The 18,561-nt window shown below is 44.5% G+C and overlaps 1 protein-coding gene across 2 annotated transcripts in view; it reads left to right on the top strand.

The window, feature by feature from the left end:
- Positions 1-18,561, top strand: part of EVC (EvC ciliary complex subunit 1) — a 113,340-nt gene that overhangs the window by 49,847 nt on the left and 44,932 nt on the right. For both annotated transcript variants that reach the window (XM_054484765.2, XM_054484764.2), the window contains exon 12: positions 16,523-16,735. In XM_054484765.2, the coding sequence (XP_054340740.1) occupies positions 16,523-16,735 (213 nt within the window). The remainder of the gene's footprint in view (positions 1-16,522; positions 16,736-18,561) is intronic.

Below are 18,561 nucleotides of genomic sequence, written 5' to 3'. Positions count from 1 at the left end.
GCACTTTGGGAGGCCGAGGTGGGCAGATACACCTGAAGTCAGGAGCTCAAGACCAGCCTGGCCAACATGGCAAAACCCCATCTCTACTAAAAATACAAAAATTAGCTGGGCATCATGGGGTGTGCCTGTAATCCCAGCTACTTGGGAGGCTGAGGCAGGAGAATTGTTGAACCCGGGAGGCAGAGGTTGCAGTGAGACGAGATCGCACCACTGCACTCCAGCCTGGGTGACAGAGCGAGACTTCATCTCAAAAAAAAAAAGAAAGAAAGAAAATATATATATATCAATGAATGAGCTAAACTATTGTCATTCTGAAGATGGCGTATTAGGTATTAGTTTTCTATAGCCACTGTGACTAATGACCACAAACTCAGTGGCTTAAAGCAACACAAAGTTATGTTACAGTTCTGGAGGTCAGAAGTCTGATGTGGATCTCACTGGGTTAAAATGAAGGTGTCAGCAGGGCTGACTCCTGGAGGCTCTAGGGGAGAAACGGTTTTCTTGACTTTTCCAGTTGCTAGAGGCCACCCACATTCCTTGGCTCAGGGCCCTTTCTTCCATCTTCAGGGCCAGCTATGGCTCCACTCCTGCCTCTGCTTCCACCAGTACGTCTCTGACTGCGACCCTCCTGCCTCCCTCATTCACTTATAAGAAACTTATGATGACATTGGAGCCAACTGTATCATCCAGGATCATCTTTCCATCTCAGGATCCTTAACTCAATCCCACCTGCGAAGTCTCTTTACCGTGTAAAGTTCCGTGCTCAAAGGTTCCAGGGATTGGGACGTGGACATCTTTAGAGAGACATTCTGTGTACCACAGAGAAAAACAGTACATTTCCAAAGGGTGAAAGAAACTTGTTTCTTGAAGACCATGAAATCCCGATTTTCTGGGCAGTAAAGTATTGGAAGCAGATCTTGAGAGGAAATAATAGAAGCCTGGGCACCACAGACCTCCCTGTCGCCGGGAAGCAGGTGTCCATGGGTGCTGCAGAGTGCAAGGCAGTTTCCATGTTCCTTTATTAGGCTTAAAGGGTTATACACTATGACCAAGGATGCAGAGACTGAGAAAAATAGGCTGGGTGATTCATATCTCCCTTTACAGTAACAGGCTAAGGGAATGTGGCTTTTTATTTTATATTAATATTGTTACTATTATTATTATTATTTTGATACTCTGTCTCACTCTGTCACCCAGGCTGGAGTGCAGTGACACGATCTTGGCTCATTCACTGCAAGCTCCGCCTCCCGGGTTCACGCCGTTCTCCTGCCTCAGCTTCCCGAGTAGCTGGGACTATAGGCACCCGCCACCACGCCCAGCTAATTTTTTGTATTTTTAGTAGAGACAGGGTTTCACCGTGTTAGCCAGGATGGTGTCGATCTCCTGACTTCATGATCTGCCTGCCTCGGCCTCCCACAGTTCTGGGATTACAGGTGTGAGCCACCGTGTCTGGCTGTGGCTTTTTATTTGAATTTAGTAAAACTACTGGGGTAAATGTGTTGTGTTTTCTTTGCAGAAGTACAACTCACAGTGCCCTTGTATCACATGCTACCGCTCTTTCCTTTTAGTAATTTTCACAACCATCTTACCTCCCTGCAAAGAGGTACAGTGGGGAGAAGAGTCATTCAAGAAGCAGACAGACCAGTTTATGGGCCCATTTCAGCTGCATACCTGCTGTGTGGCCTAGTCCATATCACTTAACCTCTCTGATCCAAGAATTCTTGGCTACCTTCCTTTTAAGTTCTTAACCATATGAAAGAGCTGCTTAACACCCCAGAATGCCTCCTGTTGCTCTCAAGAAGTCCAACATCCTTAATCTGGCCCATCATGACCACTTAGCTTGGTCCACGAGGCCCATCCAGCCTGTCCACAAGATGCCCCCAACCTGACCCACATGGTCTTCCTGGCCTGACCATTGACGCTTCCACCCAAGCTGGCCCAAAGCATCCACCTGTCCAGCCTGGCCCATGAGGTCCACACAACCTGGCCCACTCATCACCCTTCCTAAAGTTCTGTCCCTTGCTCCCTGACTTCCAGCTGACCTCAGATATCTCTCAGTTCCCCCAAGGGTGCCCTTGTCCCTCCCACCCCAGTGCCTGAAACTGTCTTCCTCCCTTCCCTGGGCTTTGCCTGGCCAGCTCATTCTTGCTCTTTGAGTCTCAGCTGAAATGTCACTTCTTTAGGGGAGCCCTTCTCTGACCTCTCCCCAGACCTGTCTAACTTAGGACTTCCATCCTCCTGGTCATCACTTGTGCCACAGCCTGTGGGGAGCATGTGTGCAATGTCTCCTGTTGGGCTGTGAACTCCCTCGGGTCTGGGTCCAAACCTGCCTCGGTCACTGCAGTGTCCCTGGCACAGGGCCTTGCCTGTGGTAGGTGCCAGGAGACATTTGCAAAATGAACATATGCATGCTGTGAGGATGACACACATATTTATCCCAGAGCTTTCACTTTTAGGACCCCCTCCATCTCCTGCTGTCCAGGTAACTATGATCACAGTCATGCTGTGTAACAAGACACCTGGAAACCCAGGGGCTGAAAACAACAGTGATTTGCTCTCATGGTCTGCAGCTTGGCCAGCAGTTGGCTGATCTAGGCTGGGCTTGATTAACTTGACTCAGCCTTGCTCCATGTCTCTCCCATCTTCCCCCTAAGACCTGTGGACTAGCCTGGGCATGTTCTTCTCATAGCAATAGCTGAGGTCTAGCCTCCAAAGCAGCACACCTCACTTCCACCTCATTCTGTCGGCCAAAGCAAGTTACATGCCTGAACTCAGTGTAGCAGAGGCAGGGAAGTGCTCTCCACTCACCCTGAGAAGTCCCTGCAAAGCTATGTGGCAAGGGGCGTGGGTGCCGGGAGAGAGACTGGGAGGCGGTGCACTGAGCTGCCCGGGTGTTTTGTGGGATCCCCCATAGTCCCTGCAGGTTTGTATGCAGGTATCCTCCCCTCCTTTTTTAAGGGAGTTGGCCCACAGTCATGCTGCTGGTGGATGGCCCAGCACTGCAGGTGCCGGAGCTCCTGCCCCTTGTTCAACCCACTTTCCATTTTTAAGAGACCCAAGCTCACCTGTGCTCTCCAGGACCCACTTGTCGGGGGAACTTGAGCACACTTTACTCTGAAGTCATTAAATGTGCATCTTCAGAACAATCAGGCTGGGATCCCTGGGGAACATTCTTGGGTCCTGTGATGAGGAACAAAGGACTCCCAGGGGCCAGACCATGTCCAGGGCATTCCGGAAAGATCCATTCCATGGACTCTGAACCTTTGTCAGTGCATCTTCAGCCCTGGCCACATCCTTGCCTTGCTTGAACCCCACCATAGTCCAGTCTGCCAGGTTTCCACTTGGCAGTGCGTATTTGGGTCCCTTGTATGGTGCTGGCCCCCTCACTAGTCCTGTGCCTCCCCAACACCCTATACTTCAGTCCTACCCATTGCTGGCCTTGCGTCTCTCCTCCCTTCCCTCCCTGCCATCTCTCCCCTCCTCCTGCTTGCCTTGCAAACAACTGAAACAAAAACTGCCTCTGCTCAGAGGGAATTATTCTCACCTCTTTTCCCCCAAATGCTTTGTTCCTAGAATGACAATAGCAGTGGATAACACTTCTTGAGAACCACACACTAACTTCTCCAACTTTTATCTAATGATACTAGCTAGCATTTATTAAGTGCTTGCTGTGTGCTGTGAGCCAGCCAATCCCCATAAATCCTTTCTAATCCTCATAATCAGCCCTGAAAGCAGGTATTTTCAGCTCCCTTTGACAGATAAGAAGACTGAGCCTTGAGTAGGTTAAGGAAGCTTTGAAAAGCTCTAGACTATGGGTATCTTCCCTGCCCCAAGTCCCTGCTCTGTGAGAAACCTGGGGAGGGCAGCTGGTGGTTTGAATGAGGCTGCAGAGGAGACACCTGAGTGAAGGAGCAAGTACAAAGTGAGCAGTTTGTATTTGCCTGGGCTGTGTGTGCTTCTGTTTGGGGGGAAGGGGACATCCTCCTAAGCTTAGGGGGTGAGGCTCAGGGCCAGCCTCCATCCCCCACCAGAGTTCCCCTCTGTCCTGACCCCTTTACACGTACTGGGAAAGCAATAATGCAAATTAATTCTGGTTCTATTTCAGGCACAGAATAAATCAGTATCTCCCAAGTGACACATGCCAGCATTAGTGGGAAGTGATGTGTTTTATGGCCTGTCAGACAATGTGACAAAGAATTCAGACTTGAGTCTTTCCAAGGAGCAGACAGGATCCAGCACATTTCTTATTAGAAGGAGCCTAAGCTAATGGACCCTGTTGTTTTTACAAAGCTAACCCTTCTCTAATTTACAAATCCCACATATTTTTGTGATTTGACCATTGTGAACAATAAAGAAAAAGGTTTGTCCCAACCACTGCTGTAGAATAAGAGAGTCCAAGAATGACAATCAACTTAAAAATCTGTCTCCTGGCAGAAAATTGGGATTCTCAGAGGCTGGAAAATAATGTCCATCATCCCCATTCATTGAAACTGTTTTTATTGTGAAATACAACACATATGAATAAATAAAGCATAATCTTACAAATTAACAAATGATTATTGTAAAACATTTATGAAAACATATAGAGCAAGAAAGAGAATGTAGCTGGGACCCCAGAACACCCCCAATGCCTCCTCCCCATCCTAACACCCTGCCCATTCCCAGGAACCATCATCCAGCTGATAACAGAAATCAGATCCCTAGTTTGATTTACAGTTGTAAATCTCAGAGCACATCCTGGGCATTGTTGTGCAGCTTTGGCAGTTTTTGAACTTTATATAAGTGGACTCGTACAGCATGTGCTTTGTCCCATTGGCCTTTCACTCAACTTGATATTTGAGAGATCCATCCATGTGGTTGTATGTGGCAGTAGTTCATTCTTCCTCATTGCTGTAGAGTGTTCTGTTGTATAAATACACTGCCATACATTTACCTATCCTACTAGTGATGAGCTTTGGAGTCTTCTTGTGTTAGCCTGTTACACATTGGCTGACGTGAACTTTCTTGTAGAAGCTGTGTGTACATACTTCTCTTGGATATACCAAAGAGTGGAATTATTGGATTAAAGAGTATGTGTAGCTTCAATTTATATCCCATATAGTTATTGATTAAGATTTGGAATTTATAGGTCAATTTGAGGAGAATTAATGTCTTTAAAATATCAAGTCTTCCAATCCAGAAACGTGGTCTATTGCTACATTTATTTAGGTCGTATTTAGTTTAGTTTTTCTTAATCTTGCTTTGTGGTTCCTACCATTAGGTATAATATGTAATATAGCTGTTGTTTTTTTCTTTAATCAAGTTAAGGAAGTTTCTTTCCATTCCTAATTTGCTAAGTGTGTTTCTCATGCATAGAAATTAAATTTTGTAAAATGCTTTTATCTTCCTCTACTGAGGTAATCAGTGTAATATTTTTCTCCTTTATTCTGTTAATTTGGCAAATTTCATTGATTTGGTAATTTTATTAACTACATACAAATTTATAACTTTTTCATTTTTCCAGTGAATTAAACCTTTTAGCATTAGGAAATGACCCCTTTGTGCCTAGTCATGTTTTGTTTTGTTTTTCTTAAAGACTATTTTATCTGCTATTCATGTAGCAAAAAGTGACCCTGTGTTTACTAGGTGCTGGCTCTTCATTTATTCATTCATTCACTCATTCATTCTTTAAAAAATATTTACCTGAGTAGCATCAAGGTCATGGACACTGGAACCCAACTGTCAGAGCTGTGTGTAAACTTGTGCAACTTATTTAACTTCTCTTTTACATGTAAAGAGGAAGCCTCAGTTTCCTCGTCTGTAAATTTCTTCCATCAGTTTTGGAAATTTCATTATCTCTTCAAATACTGCTTCTACCCAGACTTTCCCTCCAATCCTTCAGAGACTCCAATTTAACATGTTGCACCTTCCCATTGTATGTTCTCTGTCATTATCTCTTCCTCCATATTTTCCATCCTTTAGTCTCTCCTTGCTTTGTTCTGCTAGTTTCTTCTGATCTATTTTCCAGTGTGCTAATTCTCTCTTCAGCTGCACCTAAACTGCTATTAAACCTGTACACTGAGTTCTTAATATTGGACAATATTTTTCAATTCTAGAACTGCTAGTTGGCTCTTTTTAAACTAAGTAGTGTTACTTTTTATAATTTCCAGCTCCTTGCTTAAAGGTTTAAGAGTGGCTTTTAACTTCGTGAGCATAGTAAGCATTGATATTTTAAAGACCATGTCTTGTAATTACATGCTGACTTGTAATTGCTCTCTGAAGTACCTGTGGGTTTGTTTCTGATGCCCATTGTTTGTGTAGGTCTTTGATCATGTTACCTTATCTCCTCATGTGTCTGTTTATATTTTGTGTACTATATTTCAAATTTGCACATTTATTTGTAGAAATATTTTCAGGTATACAATGATACTGTCCTTCTCCAAAGAGGATTTTCCTTTGCTTTTGTCAGATATCAGCGCCTCTAGTGATCCAGGGTCACCTTAATTCAAAGTCAGGACTTAAAATATCCTGGGCAATCTAAATAACTTGACTCTAGGTTACAGTTTATATAATGAGTCTGGACTGGTTCCCTTCCATTTTACTAATATTTCTCCAGTGTGGCTTTTTGGGTACCAACCCTAAGTGTGGAATGGTTTACCAGGCCCCCACCCATAATGAACAATGAACTTGAACTTCAGTCCCCCGACAGCTTCAGGCTGTCAAAAGACCTGCTCAGCTGATCAGCCATCCCCTCTGAATCAACCAACACTCCCTAGGTAAAAGCAGCGCAAAGGCTGGGCACGTCCCTCCAATTGTGTCTTCTTAGACCTTGGCCCATGTACTCATCACAATCTTGTTAGCTCTTTGCAACTTTTATGAAGATTTAATAATTATTTTGTCCACTTATCTTTTTCATTCACCCCTAGTGAAAAGATTGATCCAAGTTATCTGGTTAGCCATATGAGAAATATAATCTCTAAATCTTTTAAAAGAATGTGGGTTCCATATGCCCTTGTCATGATCACTTTATTCTGACCAAAGTCAGGGTTGGCCATGAGCTTAAGAGTGTGGCATTCATTAGGTTGAATTAACATTGATTTGAATGAAATTTAACTTAAATTCAGTGAGCACAGCAAGTATGACCTAGGTACATTCACCATACTAAGTGTATGTGTGAGAATATGTTTATTTTCCTTTCAAAAAACCAATTATCCATGTAGCACAGTGGCTAAGGGTATGAGTCCAAGAGTCCAATGGCCAGGACCTACCACCTATAAACTGTGTTCCAGTTACTCATCTTCTCTGTGCCTCAGTTTCCTCATTTATACAATGATGATAATTTTAATAGAATGCCTCGATTGAACTGTTGTATGGATTGAGTGATATTATGCAAAAACAGTGTTCTTGACTCAAATTAGTAATTCTTTTTTTTCTTTTTTTTTTAATTAAATTTAATTTTATTATTATTATACTTTAAGTTTTAGGGTACATGTGCACAATGTGCAGGTTAGTTACATATGAATACATGTGCCATGCTGGTGTGCTGCACCCATTAACTCGTCATTTAGCATTAGGTATATCTCCTAATGCTATCCTTCCCCCCTCACCCCACCCCACAACAGTCCCCAGAGTGTGATGTTCCCCTTCCTGTGTCCATGTGTTCTCATTGTTCAATTCCCACCTATGAGTGAGAACATGCGGTGTTTGGTTTTTTGTCTTTGCAATAGTTTACTGAGAATGATGATTTCCAGTTTCGTCCATGTCCCTACAAAGGACATGAACTCATCATTTTTTATGGCTGCATAGTATTCCATGGTGTATATGTGCCACATTTTCTTAATCCAGTCTATCATTGTTGGACATTTGGGTTGGTTCCAAGTCTTTGCTATTGTGAATAGTGCCGCAATAAACATACATGTGCATGTGTCTTTATAGCAGCATGATTTATAGTCCTTTGGGTATATACCCAGTAATGGGATGGCTGGGTCAAATGGTATTTCTAGTTCTAGATCCCTGAGAAATCGCCACACTGACTTCCACAATGGTTGAACTAGTTTACAGTCCCACCAACAGTGTAAAAGTGTTCCTATTTCTCCACATCCTCTCCAGCACCTGTTGTTTCCTGACTTTTTAATGATTACCATTCTAACTGCTGTGAGATGGTATCTCATTGTAGTTTTGATTTGCATTTCTCTGATGGCCAATGATGGTGAGCATTTTTTCATGTGTTTTTTGGCTGCATAAATGTCTTCTTTTGAGAAGTGTCTGTTCATATCCTTGGCCCACTTTTTGATGGGGTTGTTTGTTTTTTTCTTGTAAATTTGTTTGAGTTCATTGTAGATTCTGGATATTAGCCCTTTGTCAGATGAGTAGGTTGTGAAAATTTTCTCCCAGTATGTAGGTTGCCTGTTCACTCTGATGGTAGTTTCTTTTGCTGTGCAGAAGCTCTTTAGTTTAATTAGATCCCATTTGTCAATTTTGGCTTTTGTTGCCATTGCTTTTGGTGTTTTAGACATGAAGTCCTTGCCCATGGCTATGTCCTGAATGGTAATGCCTAGGTTTTCTTCTAGGGTTTTTATGGTTTTATGTGTAACATTTAAGTCTTTAATCCATCTTGAATTAATTTTTGTATAAGGTGTAAGGAAGGGATCCAGTTTCAGCTTTCTACATATGGCTAGCCAGTTTTCCCAGCACCATTTATTAAATAGGGACTCCTTTCCCCATTTCTTGTTTTTCTCAGGTTTGTCAAAGATCAGATAGTTGTAGATATATGCGGCATTATTTCTCAGGGCTCTGTTCTGTTCCATTGATCTATATCTCTGTTTTGGTACCAGTACCACGCTGTTTTGGTTACTGTAGCCTTGTAGTATAGTTTGAAGTCAGGTAGCACGATGCCTCCAGCTTTGTTCTTTTGGCTTAGGATTGACTTGGTGATGCGGGCTCTTTTTTGGTTCCATATGAACTTGAAAGTAGTTTTTTCCAATTCTGTGAAGAAAGTCATTGGTAGCTTGATGGGGATGGCATTGAATCTATAAATTACCTTGAGCAGTATGGCCATTTTCACGATATTGATTCTTCCTACTCATGAGCATGGAATGTTCTTCCATTTCTTTGTATCCTCTTTTATTTCATTGAGCAGTGGTTTGTAGTTCTCCTTGAAGAGGTCCTTCATGTCCCTTGTAAGTTGGATTCCTAGGTATTTTATTGTCTTTGAAGCAATTGTGAATGGGAGTTCACTCATGATTTGGCTCTCTGTTCGTCTGTAATTGGTGTATAAGAATGCTTGTGATTTTTGTACATTGATTTTGTATCCTGAGACTTTGCTGAAGTTGCTTATCAGCTTAAGAAGATTTTGGGTTGAGACAATGGGGTTTTCTAGATATACAATCATGTCATCTGCAAACAGGGACAATTTGACTTCCTCTTTTAATTGAATACCCTTTATTTCGTTCTCCTGCCTGATTGCCCTGGCCAGAACTTCCAACACTATGTTGAATAGGAGTGGTGAGAGAGGGCATCCCTGTCTTGTGCCAGTTTTCAAAGGGAATGCTTCCAATTTTTGCCCATTCAGTATGATATTGGCTGTGGGTTTGTCATAGACAACTCTTATTATTTTGAGATACGTCCCATCAATACCTAATTTATTGAGAGTTTTTAGCATGAAGGTTGTTGAATTTTGTCAAAGGCCTTTTCTGCATCTGTTGAGATAATCATGTGGTTTTTGTCTTTGGTTCTGTTTATATGCTGGATTACATTTATTGATTTGCATGTGTTGAACCAGCCTTGCATCCCAGGGATGAAGCCCACTTGATCATGGTGAATAAGCCTTTTGATGTGCTGCTGGATTCGGTTTGCCAGTATTTTATTGAGGATTTTTGCATCAATGTTCATCAAGGATATTGGTCTAAAATTCTCTTTTTTGGTTGTGTCTCTGCCAGGCTTTGGTATCAGGATGATGCTGGCCTCATAAAATGAGTTAGGGAGGATTGCCTCTTTTTCCATTGATTGGAATAGTTTCAGAAGGAATGGTACCAGTTCCTCCTTGTACCTCTGGTAGAATTCGGCTGTGAATCCATCTGGTCCTGGACTCTTTTTGGTTGGTAAGCTATTGATTATTGCCACAATTTCAGGGCCTGTTATTGGTCTATTCAGAGATTCAACTTCTTCCTGGTTTAGTCTTGGGAGGGTGTATGTGTTGAGGAATTTATCCATTTCTTCTAGATTTTCTAGTTTATCTGTGTAGAGGTGTTTATAGTATTCTCTAATGGTAGTTTGTATTTCTGTGGGATCAGTGGTGATATCCCCTTTATCATTTTTTATTGCATCTATTTGATTCTTCTCTCTTTTCTTCTTTATTAGTCTTGCTAGCAGTCTATCAATTTTGTTGACCTTTTCAAAAAACCAGCTCCTGGATTCATTAATTTTTTGAAGGGTTTTTTGTGTCTCTATTTCCTTCAGTTCTGCTCTGATTTTAGTTATTTCTTGCCTTCTGCTAGCTTTTGAATGTGTTTGCCCTTGCTTCTCTAGTTCTTGTAATTGTGATGTTAGGGTGTCGATTTTGGATCTTTCCTGCTTTCTCTTGTGGGCATTTAGTGCTATAAATTTCCCTCTACACACTGCTTTGAATGCGTCCCAGAGATTCTGGTATGTTGTGTCTTTGTTCTTGTTGGTTTCAAAGAACATCTTTATTTCTGCCTTCATTTTGTTATGTACCCCGTAGTCATTCATGAGCAGGTTGTTCAGTTTCCATGTAGTTGAGCGGTTTTGAGTGAGTTTCTTAATCCTGAGTTCTAGTTTGATTGCACTGTGGTCTGAGAGACAGTTTGTTATAACTTCTGTTCTTTTACTTTTGCTGAGGAGAGCTTTACTTCAAAGTATGTGGTCAATTTTGGAATAGGTGTGGTGTGGTGCTGAAAAAAATGTATATTCTGTTGATTTGGGGTGGAGAGTTCTGTAGATGTCTATTAGGTCTGCTTGGTGCAGACCTGAGTTCAATTCCTGGGTATCTTTGTTAACTTTCTGTCTCGTTGATCTGTCTAATGTTGACAGTGGGGTGTGAAAGTCTCCCATTATTATTGTGTGGGAGTCTAAGTCTCTTTGTAGGTCACTCAGGACTTGCTTTATGAATCTGGGTGCTCCTGTATTGGGTGCATGTATATTTAGGATAGTTAGCTCTTCTTGTTGAATTGATCCCTTTCGCATTATGTAATGGCCTTCTTTGTCTCTTTTGATTTTTGTTGGTTTAAAGTCTGTTTTATCAGAGACTAGGATTGCAACCCCTGCCTTTTTTTGTTTTCCATTTGCTTGGTAGATCTTCCTCCATCTTTTTATTTTGAGCCTATGTGTGTCTCTGCACGTGAGATGGGTTTCCTGAATACAGCACACTGATGGGTCTTGACTCTTTATCCAATTTGCCAGTCTGTGTCTTTTAATTGGAGCATTTAGCCCATTTACATTTAAAGTTAATATTGTTATGTGTGAATTTGATCCTGTCATTATGATGTTAGCTGGTTATTTTGCTCATTAGTTGATGCAGTTTCTTCCTAGCCTCAATGGTCTTTACAATTTGGCATGATTTTGCAGTGGCTGGTACCAGTTTTTCCTTTCCATGTTTAGTGCTTCCTTCAGGAGCTCTTTTAGGGCAGGCCTGGTGGTGACAAAATCTCTCAGCATTTGCTTGTCTGTAAAGTATTTTATTTCTCTTTCACTTATGAAGCTTAGTTTGGCTGGATATGAAATTCTGGGTTGAAAATTCTTTTCTTTAAGAATGTTGAATATTGGCCCCCACTCTCTACTGGCTTGTAGAGTTTCTGCCGAGAGATCCGCTGTTAGTCTGATGGGCTTCCCTTTGTGGGTAACCCGACCTTTCTCTCTGGCTGCCCTTAACATTTTTTCCTTCATTTCAACTTTGGTGACTCTGACAATTATGTGTCTTGGAGTTGCTCTTCTCGAGGAGTATCTTTGTGGCATTCTCTGTATTTCCTGAATCTGAATGTTGGCCTGCCTTGCTAGATTGGGGAAGTTCTCCTGGATAATATCCTGCAGAGTGTTTTCCAACTTGGTTCCATTCTCCCCGTCACTTTCAGGTACAGCAATCAGACGTAGATTTGGTCTTTTCACATAGTCCCATATTTCTTGGAGGCTTTGTTCATTTCTTTTTATTCTTTTTTCTCTAAACTTCCCTTCTCGCTTCATTTCATTCATTTCATCTTCCATCACTGATACCCTTTCTTCCAGTTGATCGCATTGGCTCCTGAGGCTTCTGCATTCTTCACGTAGTTCTCGAGCCTTGGCTTTCAACTCTATCAGCTCCTTTAAGCACTTCTCTGTATTGGTTATTCTAGTTATCCATTCTTCTAAATTTTTTTCAAAGTTTTTAACTTCTTTGCGTTTGATTTGAATTTCCTCCCGTAGCTCGGAGTAGTTTGATCGTCTGAAGCCTTCTTCTCTCAACTTGTCAAAGTCATTCTCTGTCCAGCTTTGTTCCGTTGCTGGTGAGGAACTGTGTTCCTTTGGAGGAGGAGAGGTGCTCTGCTTTTTAGAGTTTCCAGTTTTTCTGCTCTGTTTTTTCCCCATCTTTGTGGTTTTATCTACTTTTGGTCTTTGATGATGGTGATGTACAGATGGGTTTTTGGTGTGGATGTCCTTTCTGTTTGTTAGTTTTCCTTCTAACAGACAGGACCCTCAGCTGCAGGTCTGTTGGAGTTTGCTAGAGGTCCACTCTAGACCCTGTTTGCCTGGATATCAGCAGCAGTGGCTGCAGAACAGCGGATTTTCATGAACTGCAGATGCTGCTGTCTGATCGTTCCTCTGGAAGTTTTGTCTCAGAGGAGTACCCGGCCGTGTGAGGTGTCATTCTGCCCCTACTTGGGGGTGCCTCCCAGTTAGGCTGCTTGGGGGTCAGGGGTCAGGGACCCACTTGAGGAGGCAGTCTGCCCGTTCTCAGATCTCCAGCTGCGTGCTGGGAGAACCACTGTTCTCTTCAAAGCTGTCAGACAGGGACATTTAAGCCTGCAGAGGTTATTGCGTCTTTTTGTTTGTCTGTGCCCTGCCCCCAGAGGTGGAGCCTACGGGGCAGGCAGGCCTTCTTGAGCTGTGGTGGGCTCCACCCAGTTCGAGCTTTCTGGCTGCTTTGTTTACCTAAGCAAACCTGGGCAATGGTGGGCACCCCTCCCCCAGCCTCGCTCCTGCCTTGCAGTTTGATCTCAGACTGCTGTGCTAGTAATCAGCAAGACTCCGTGGGCGTAGGACCCTCTGAGCCAGGTGTGGGATATAATCTCCTGGTGTGCTGTTTTTTAAGCCTGTCGGAAAAGCGTGGTATTAGGGTGGGAGTGACCTGATTTTCCAGATGCCATCTGTCACCCCTTTCTTTGACTAGGAAAGGGAACTCCCTGACCCCTTGTGCTTCCCGAGTGAGGCAATGCCTCACCCTGCTTCGGCTCGCGCACGGTGCACTGCACCCACTGTCCTGCGACCACTGTCTGGCACTCCCTAGTGAGATGAACCCAGTACCTCAAATGGAAATGCAGAAATCACCCATCTTCTGCGTCGCTCACGCTGGGAGCTGTAGACCGGCGCTGTTCCTATTCGGCCATCTTGGCTCCTCCCTCAAATGAGTAATTCTTAACAATTATATTTATTATCACCTGTCATTTTCTGGGGACTCTGCTAGGCCCTGCAAACAAAGGTGGTAAGAAGAAACTCTGTGGTCTTGCCCATGAGAAGGACAATCATACAACCAGTGCCTGCAAAGGGTGATGAGTGCAGGAGGGGCACCTCTTCTGGGGTCCATAAGATGACCAGGTTTAGTGGTTCACTACGACAGCTCATGGACTCAGCCTGTAGTTGTACCCATGGCTAAGACTTATTGCAGTGAAAGGATTCAAAGCAAAATCAGCAAAGGGAAAAGCTACAATGGGTAAAATCCAGAGGAAACCAGGCACAAGTTTCCAGAATCTTCTCCCCATGGAGTCACACAGGATGCACTTAATTCACATGAGCTGTGGCAGCATGTGTGAAATGTTGTCTACCAGGGAAGCTATCTTGAGCTTAGAGTCCAGGGATTCTGCTGGGATCAGTCATACGGGCACATCTCCTTCCTGTCATGTGCCAAGATTGCAGACTCCAGGAGGGAAAGCAGATGTTCAGCTTAGCCACATTGCATCTAATGAGACCCTGTGGTCAGGGTACCTTGCCAGAAAAGGAGACCTCGAATTGATTTTTGGAACATGTGAGGAGAGTTTGGGGAACGTGGGTGCTCTAGTTGTGTTGGGGCATGGCGTATTCAGGGACTGCCAGCACGTGCTTGGTTGGGGAGGATATGAGATGTGGGTGCAGACCCTAGCGCGACAAAGCCGCTATCTCAGGGAGCTGTGGTCTAGGGGGATGACAGATAAACTGTGGCTTAGATGCTCTGGTAGGCTAAGCAAACAGCTGGTGGGAGCTCGGGGTCAGAAATGCCCATGTTAGTGGCCCAGGGGAAGCTCCAGAGAAGGGATTATCTTGGAGGGATTTTTCAGGGTGAGGAGTCCATTCTAGGTGTAAAAGTGATTGGAGATGGGGCAAAAGGAGTGGCTTTAAAAAGCTTCTGGGCTGGGCGCGGTGGCCCACACCTGTAATCCCAGCACTTTGGGAGGTCAAGGCAGGCAGATCATTTGAGCTCAGGAGTTCGAGAGCAGCCTGAGCAACATAGCAAAACCTCGTCTCCACAAAAAGATACAAAAAAATTAGCCAGGCGTAGTGGCATACACTCTATAGTCCCAGCTATTTGTGAGGCTGAAGTGAGAGGGTTACCTGAGCCCAGGAAGTCGAGGGCATGATGACGCCCCTGAACTCCAGCCTGGGTGACAGAGGGAGATCCTGCCTCAAAACAAAACAAAAAGCATCTGCATAATGAAACATGCAATGAGATACCATTTATGGGTGAATGAACACACACACCAAAAGCCACCTTTATGAATATGATATGCAGGGAAAGTAGAAACCTGTAAACTGGAGAGACGGTCACTGCATTCATGGGGATGGCTGTCTGAGGCTGAGAGGGAGGGGAAAGAATTGCAGGGAGCCATAAAGAATTCCAACTTAACTTGTAAATTTCCATGTTTTTTGTTTTTGTTTGTTTTTATATTTTTTGAGATGGAGTCTCTCTCTGTCACCCAAGTTGGAGCACAGTGACACAATCTCAGGTCACTGCAACCTGGGCCAGCTTCAAGTGATTCTCCTGCCTCAGCCTCCCAAGTAGCTGGGATTACAGATGTGTGCCACCACGCCCGGCTAATTTTTGTATTTTTTAGTAGAGACAGGGTTTCACCATGTTGGCCAGGCTGGTCTCCAACTGCCATCCTCAGGTGATCTACCCACCTCAGCCTCCCAAAGTGCTGGGATTAGAAGCGTAAGCCATCATGCCCAGCCATCTGTAAGGTTCCATGTTTTTTTGTTTTGTTTTTGTTTTTTGAGACGGAGTCTCGCTCTGTTGCCCAGGCTGGAGTGCAGTGGTGCAATCTTGGCTCACTGCAAGCTCCACCTCCCAGGTTCACGCCATTCTCCTGCCTCAGCCTCCCACTTCCATGTTTTAAATGCAAAAAAAAAAAAAAAAAAAAAAAAAAAGATGTGAGTGTTGGATTCACAGGTGTTTAATATTATTATTATGGTGTGGGTTTGTTTTTCATGGTTTTTAGAAAGATATTGGGGTGGGGGAGGTGGGATGAAGGCAACAGAATGATGAGACAAGAGTCAGGACAGCCGGGGCCATCTCTGAGCTGCCCGGAAGCCCTGCTGGGTGATCCTGAGTGTGAGGGGAACAGAGGTCTTCCACGTTATTTGAGCCAGGAGAACTCATGATAAGACATGAAGTTTATGAAAATAACTCACTTAAGCATGGAGGGTGGAAGGGAAGACAAAGAGACCAGTGGGGATTGTGAAAATAATCTAGACAGTGACCCAGGGGAGGCCCTAGTGATGGTTTTGAGGAGATGCCAGAGATGGAGAGCTCACTGCGGGAGGAGAGCAGGTGTGAAGCTTGGCAAGGAGAGCAGGTGTGAAGGTTGGCGAAGAGAGCAGGTGTGAAGCTTGGCTGAGTGGGGCTGAGAGGGCTCTAAGGTGACGGGTGCATCCCAAGGCTGTGCGTGTGTGTGTGTAGGAGTGTGTCTATGTGTGCAAGTATGTATGAGTCTATGTGTGATTCATGTGTGTATGTGTGCACTTGTCTATGCATGGATGTATGTAGGAGTGTGTGCGTGGGTCAAATGTGAACAAAAGCGTGCATGTGTTCCTGTGTGTGTGCATGTGTGTATATGTGCCTGTGTCTGCATGCATATGTGTATGAGTACATGTGCATGTGTCTGTGTGTACAAGTGTGTGTGCATGTGGGGGAGTTACTTGTATGTGTGTCTATGCATGCTTGCATACATGTGACTTGAGAGTTCCTGTCTGTGGATCTCCTTGTATCTTGCGGGAGGCTTGTGGAGGAGAGGCAGAGAGCAGCTCAGGCCCCACACAGGGTCCTGCCGTGACCTGTAACCCCATCTGTGGTTCTCGGCTTCAGGAACTGTACTGCAGCACTGTGGACACTTTCCAGAAGTTCGTGGATGCCCTGTTCCTTCAGACGCTCCCTGGCATGACTGGCCTCCCACCAGAAGATTGTGGCTACTTGAGACAGGAAGTCCAGGAGAATGCTGCCTGGCAGCTGGGGAAGTCAGATCGCTTCCGGAGGCAGCAGTGGAAACTCTTCCAGGAGCTCCTAGAGCAAGACCAGCAGGTGTGGGCATTTGGGAACCCAGGGGCTCTGGTCTGCATTTTAGAAACACATGAAGAAGCATGAGAGATCTCACTTCCTGAACACCCACTAGTGCCTATTGTAGGTGCTCTACGGAGATGACTGTTGCCTCCCTTTCACAATGGCCCACCACAGGGGTGGGATGAGAGAGCAGAGCCCTCATCTCCCTCAACAGGAAGTCGGAGATCATACCTTAAGTTGATCAATCAAGAAGAGCAGCAAAGCTAGTTCTTTAGAATGAGAGAAATAAGTAGCCAACCAAATGGCAGGAAGGAAAGGGGTTCACAGGGAGTGGGCTCAGTGGGGGTGGGGGAAGCGGCACACATAAGACTCCTGTTTTTCAGTGAGAGTCTGATTATTAAGACCATGGATTTATGGTGAGACAGAATCGTGACCCCTCAAAGATATCTATGCTGTGTTCCCTTACAGGGCAAAAGGCAGGTGCAGTTGAGTGAAGGATTTTGAGGTAGGGATGCTTGTGGGTTATCCTGGTGATCCCAGCTTAATTGCAAGGGTTCTTACAGGAGACAGGCAGAAGGGTGGGAGTCAGAGAAGGAGGGTTGATGTTGTAAGCAGAGGTCGGAATGGTGTGGCTGTGAGCCTAGGAACTCTGGCTGGTTCTAGAAGCTGGAAAGGTCAAGGAACACATTCTCCCCTATAGCCTCCAGAAAAGAGCGCAGCCCTGCTGACACCTTGATTTTAACCCATTAAGAACCATTTCAGCCTTCTGGCCTCAAAACTGTAAGGTAGTAGATTTGTGTTGTTTTCAGCCACAGCTTGTAGCAATGTGGAACGGCAGCAATAGGAAACTAATATAATACACATTGGTTTTTGTTTTTTTTTTTTTTTTTTTTTTGGAGATGGAATCTTGCTCTGTCCAGGCTGGAGTGCAATGGTGCGATCTTGGCTCACTGCAACCTCCACCTCCCAGGTTCAAGCGATTCTCCTGCCTCAGCCTCCCAAATAGCTGGGATTACAGGCACGTGCCACCACGCCTGGCTAATTTTTGTATTTTTAGTAGAGAAGGGGTTTCACCATGGTGGCCAGGCTGATCTCAAACTCCTGAACTCAAGTGATCTGCCCGCCTTAGCCTCCCGAAGTGCTAGGATTATAGGCATGAGCCACTGTGCCCAGCCCACATTGATTTTATCTTTAAAAAATTAAAAACTGTTAAATTAAAGAAGGCATTTCCAAATTCAGCATCCACCAAGACCGCCCGCCAGTCCTTTCTCCCCTGCCTTCGGCCCTCTAGGGGCTGTGAAACTAACATCCTCAATATCCATATCCCTTGCAGCTAGCCATGGCTGAGTGACACTGCTCTGGCCTTTGAAACAAGGCAAAGGGCTTCTGTTTCCTGATACCAAAGCCGGTTTTGCTTGGAGCAGCCCCCTTCTTCAGTGTCCCATTCTTCCTTCTTAGAATGCACGGGAGGCCTGGAGGTGCATCAGCCTTTCTCTGTCCTAGAGGCTGCCTGCGTGAGCCTGGTGGATTCCAGATGGTGGAGCAGTCTCAGACAGCCCTGAGCCCCTGGCGGTGCTGTTAAGCCATTACCGCAGCCCTGAACCGCCCGCCCCTACATGCTTATTGTCAGAAACAAGCCCTGTTTCTTTAAGTTGGGTTTGCAGTTAGTTACAAAAGACCAGTGTGACTGATGCATCCATCTGAAAGAGGTTTCCTAAAACAATTCCTTGGGGCAATAGAAAGTACAAAGTAGATAGAGGAAAGCATTGTGCAAACACATGACCACTCACAGCTGTGGGGACAGGCACAGGGCCTAGTTTCCTGCCGGAACAACTTCTTAGACCTCC

Source organism: Pongo pygmaeus, chromosome 3 (genome assembly GCF_028885625.2).
Source record: "Pongo pygmaeus isolate AG05252 chromosome 3, NHGRI_mPonPyg2-v2.0_pri, whole genome shotgun sequence".
In the NCBI taxonomy this organism is placed as follows: Eukaryota; Metazoa; Chordata; class Mammalia; order Primates; family Hominidae; genus Pongo; species Pongo pygmaeus.
This window is presented reverse-complemented; position numbering and strand designations above follow the sequence as displayed.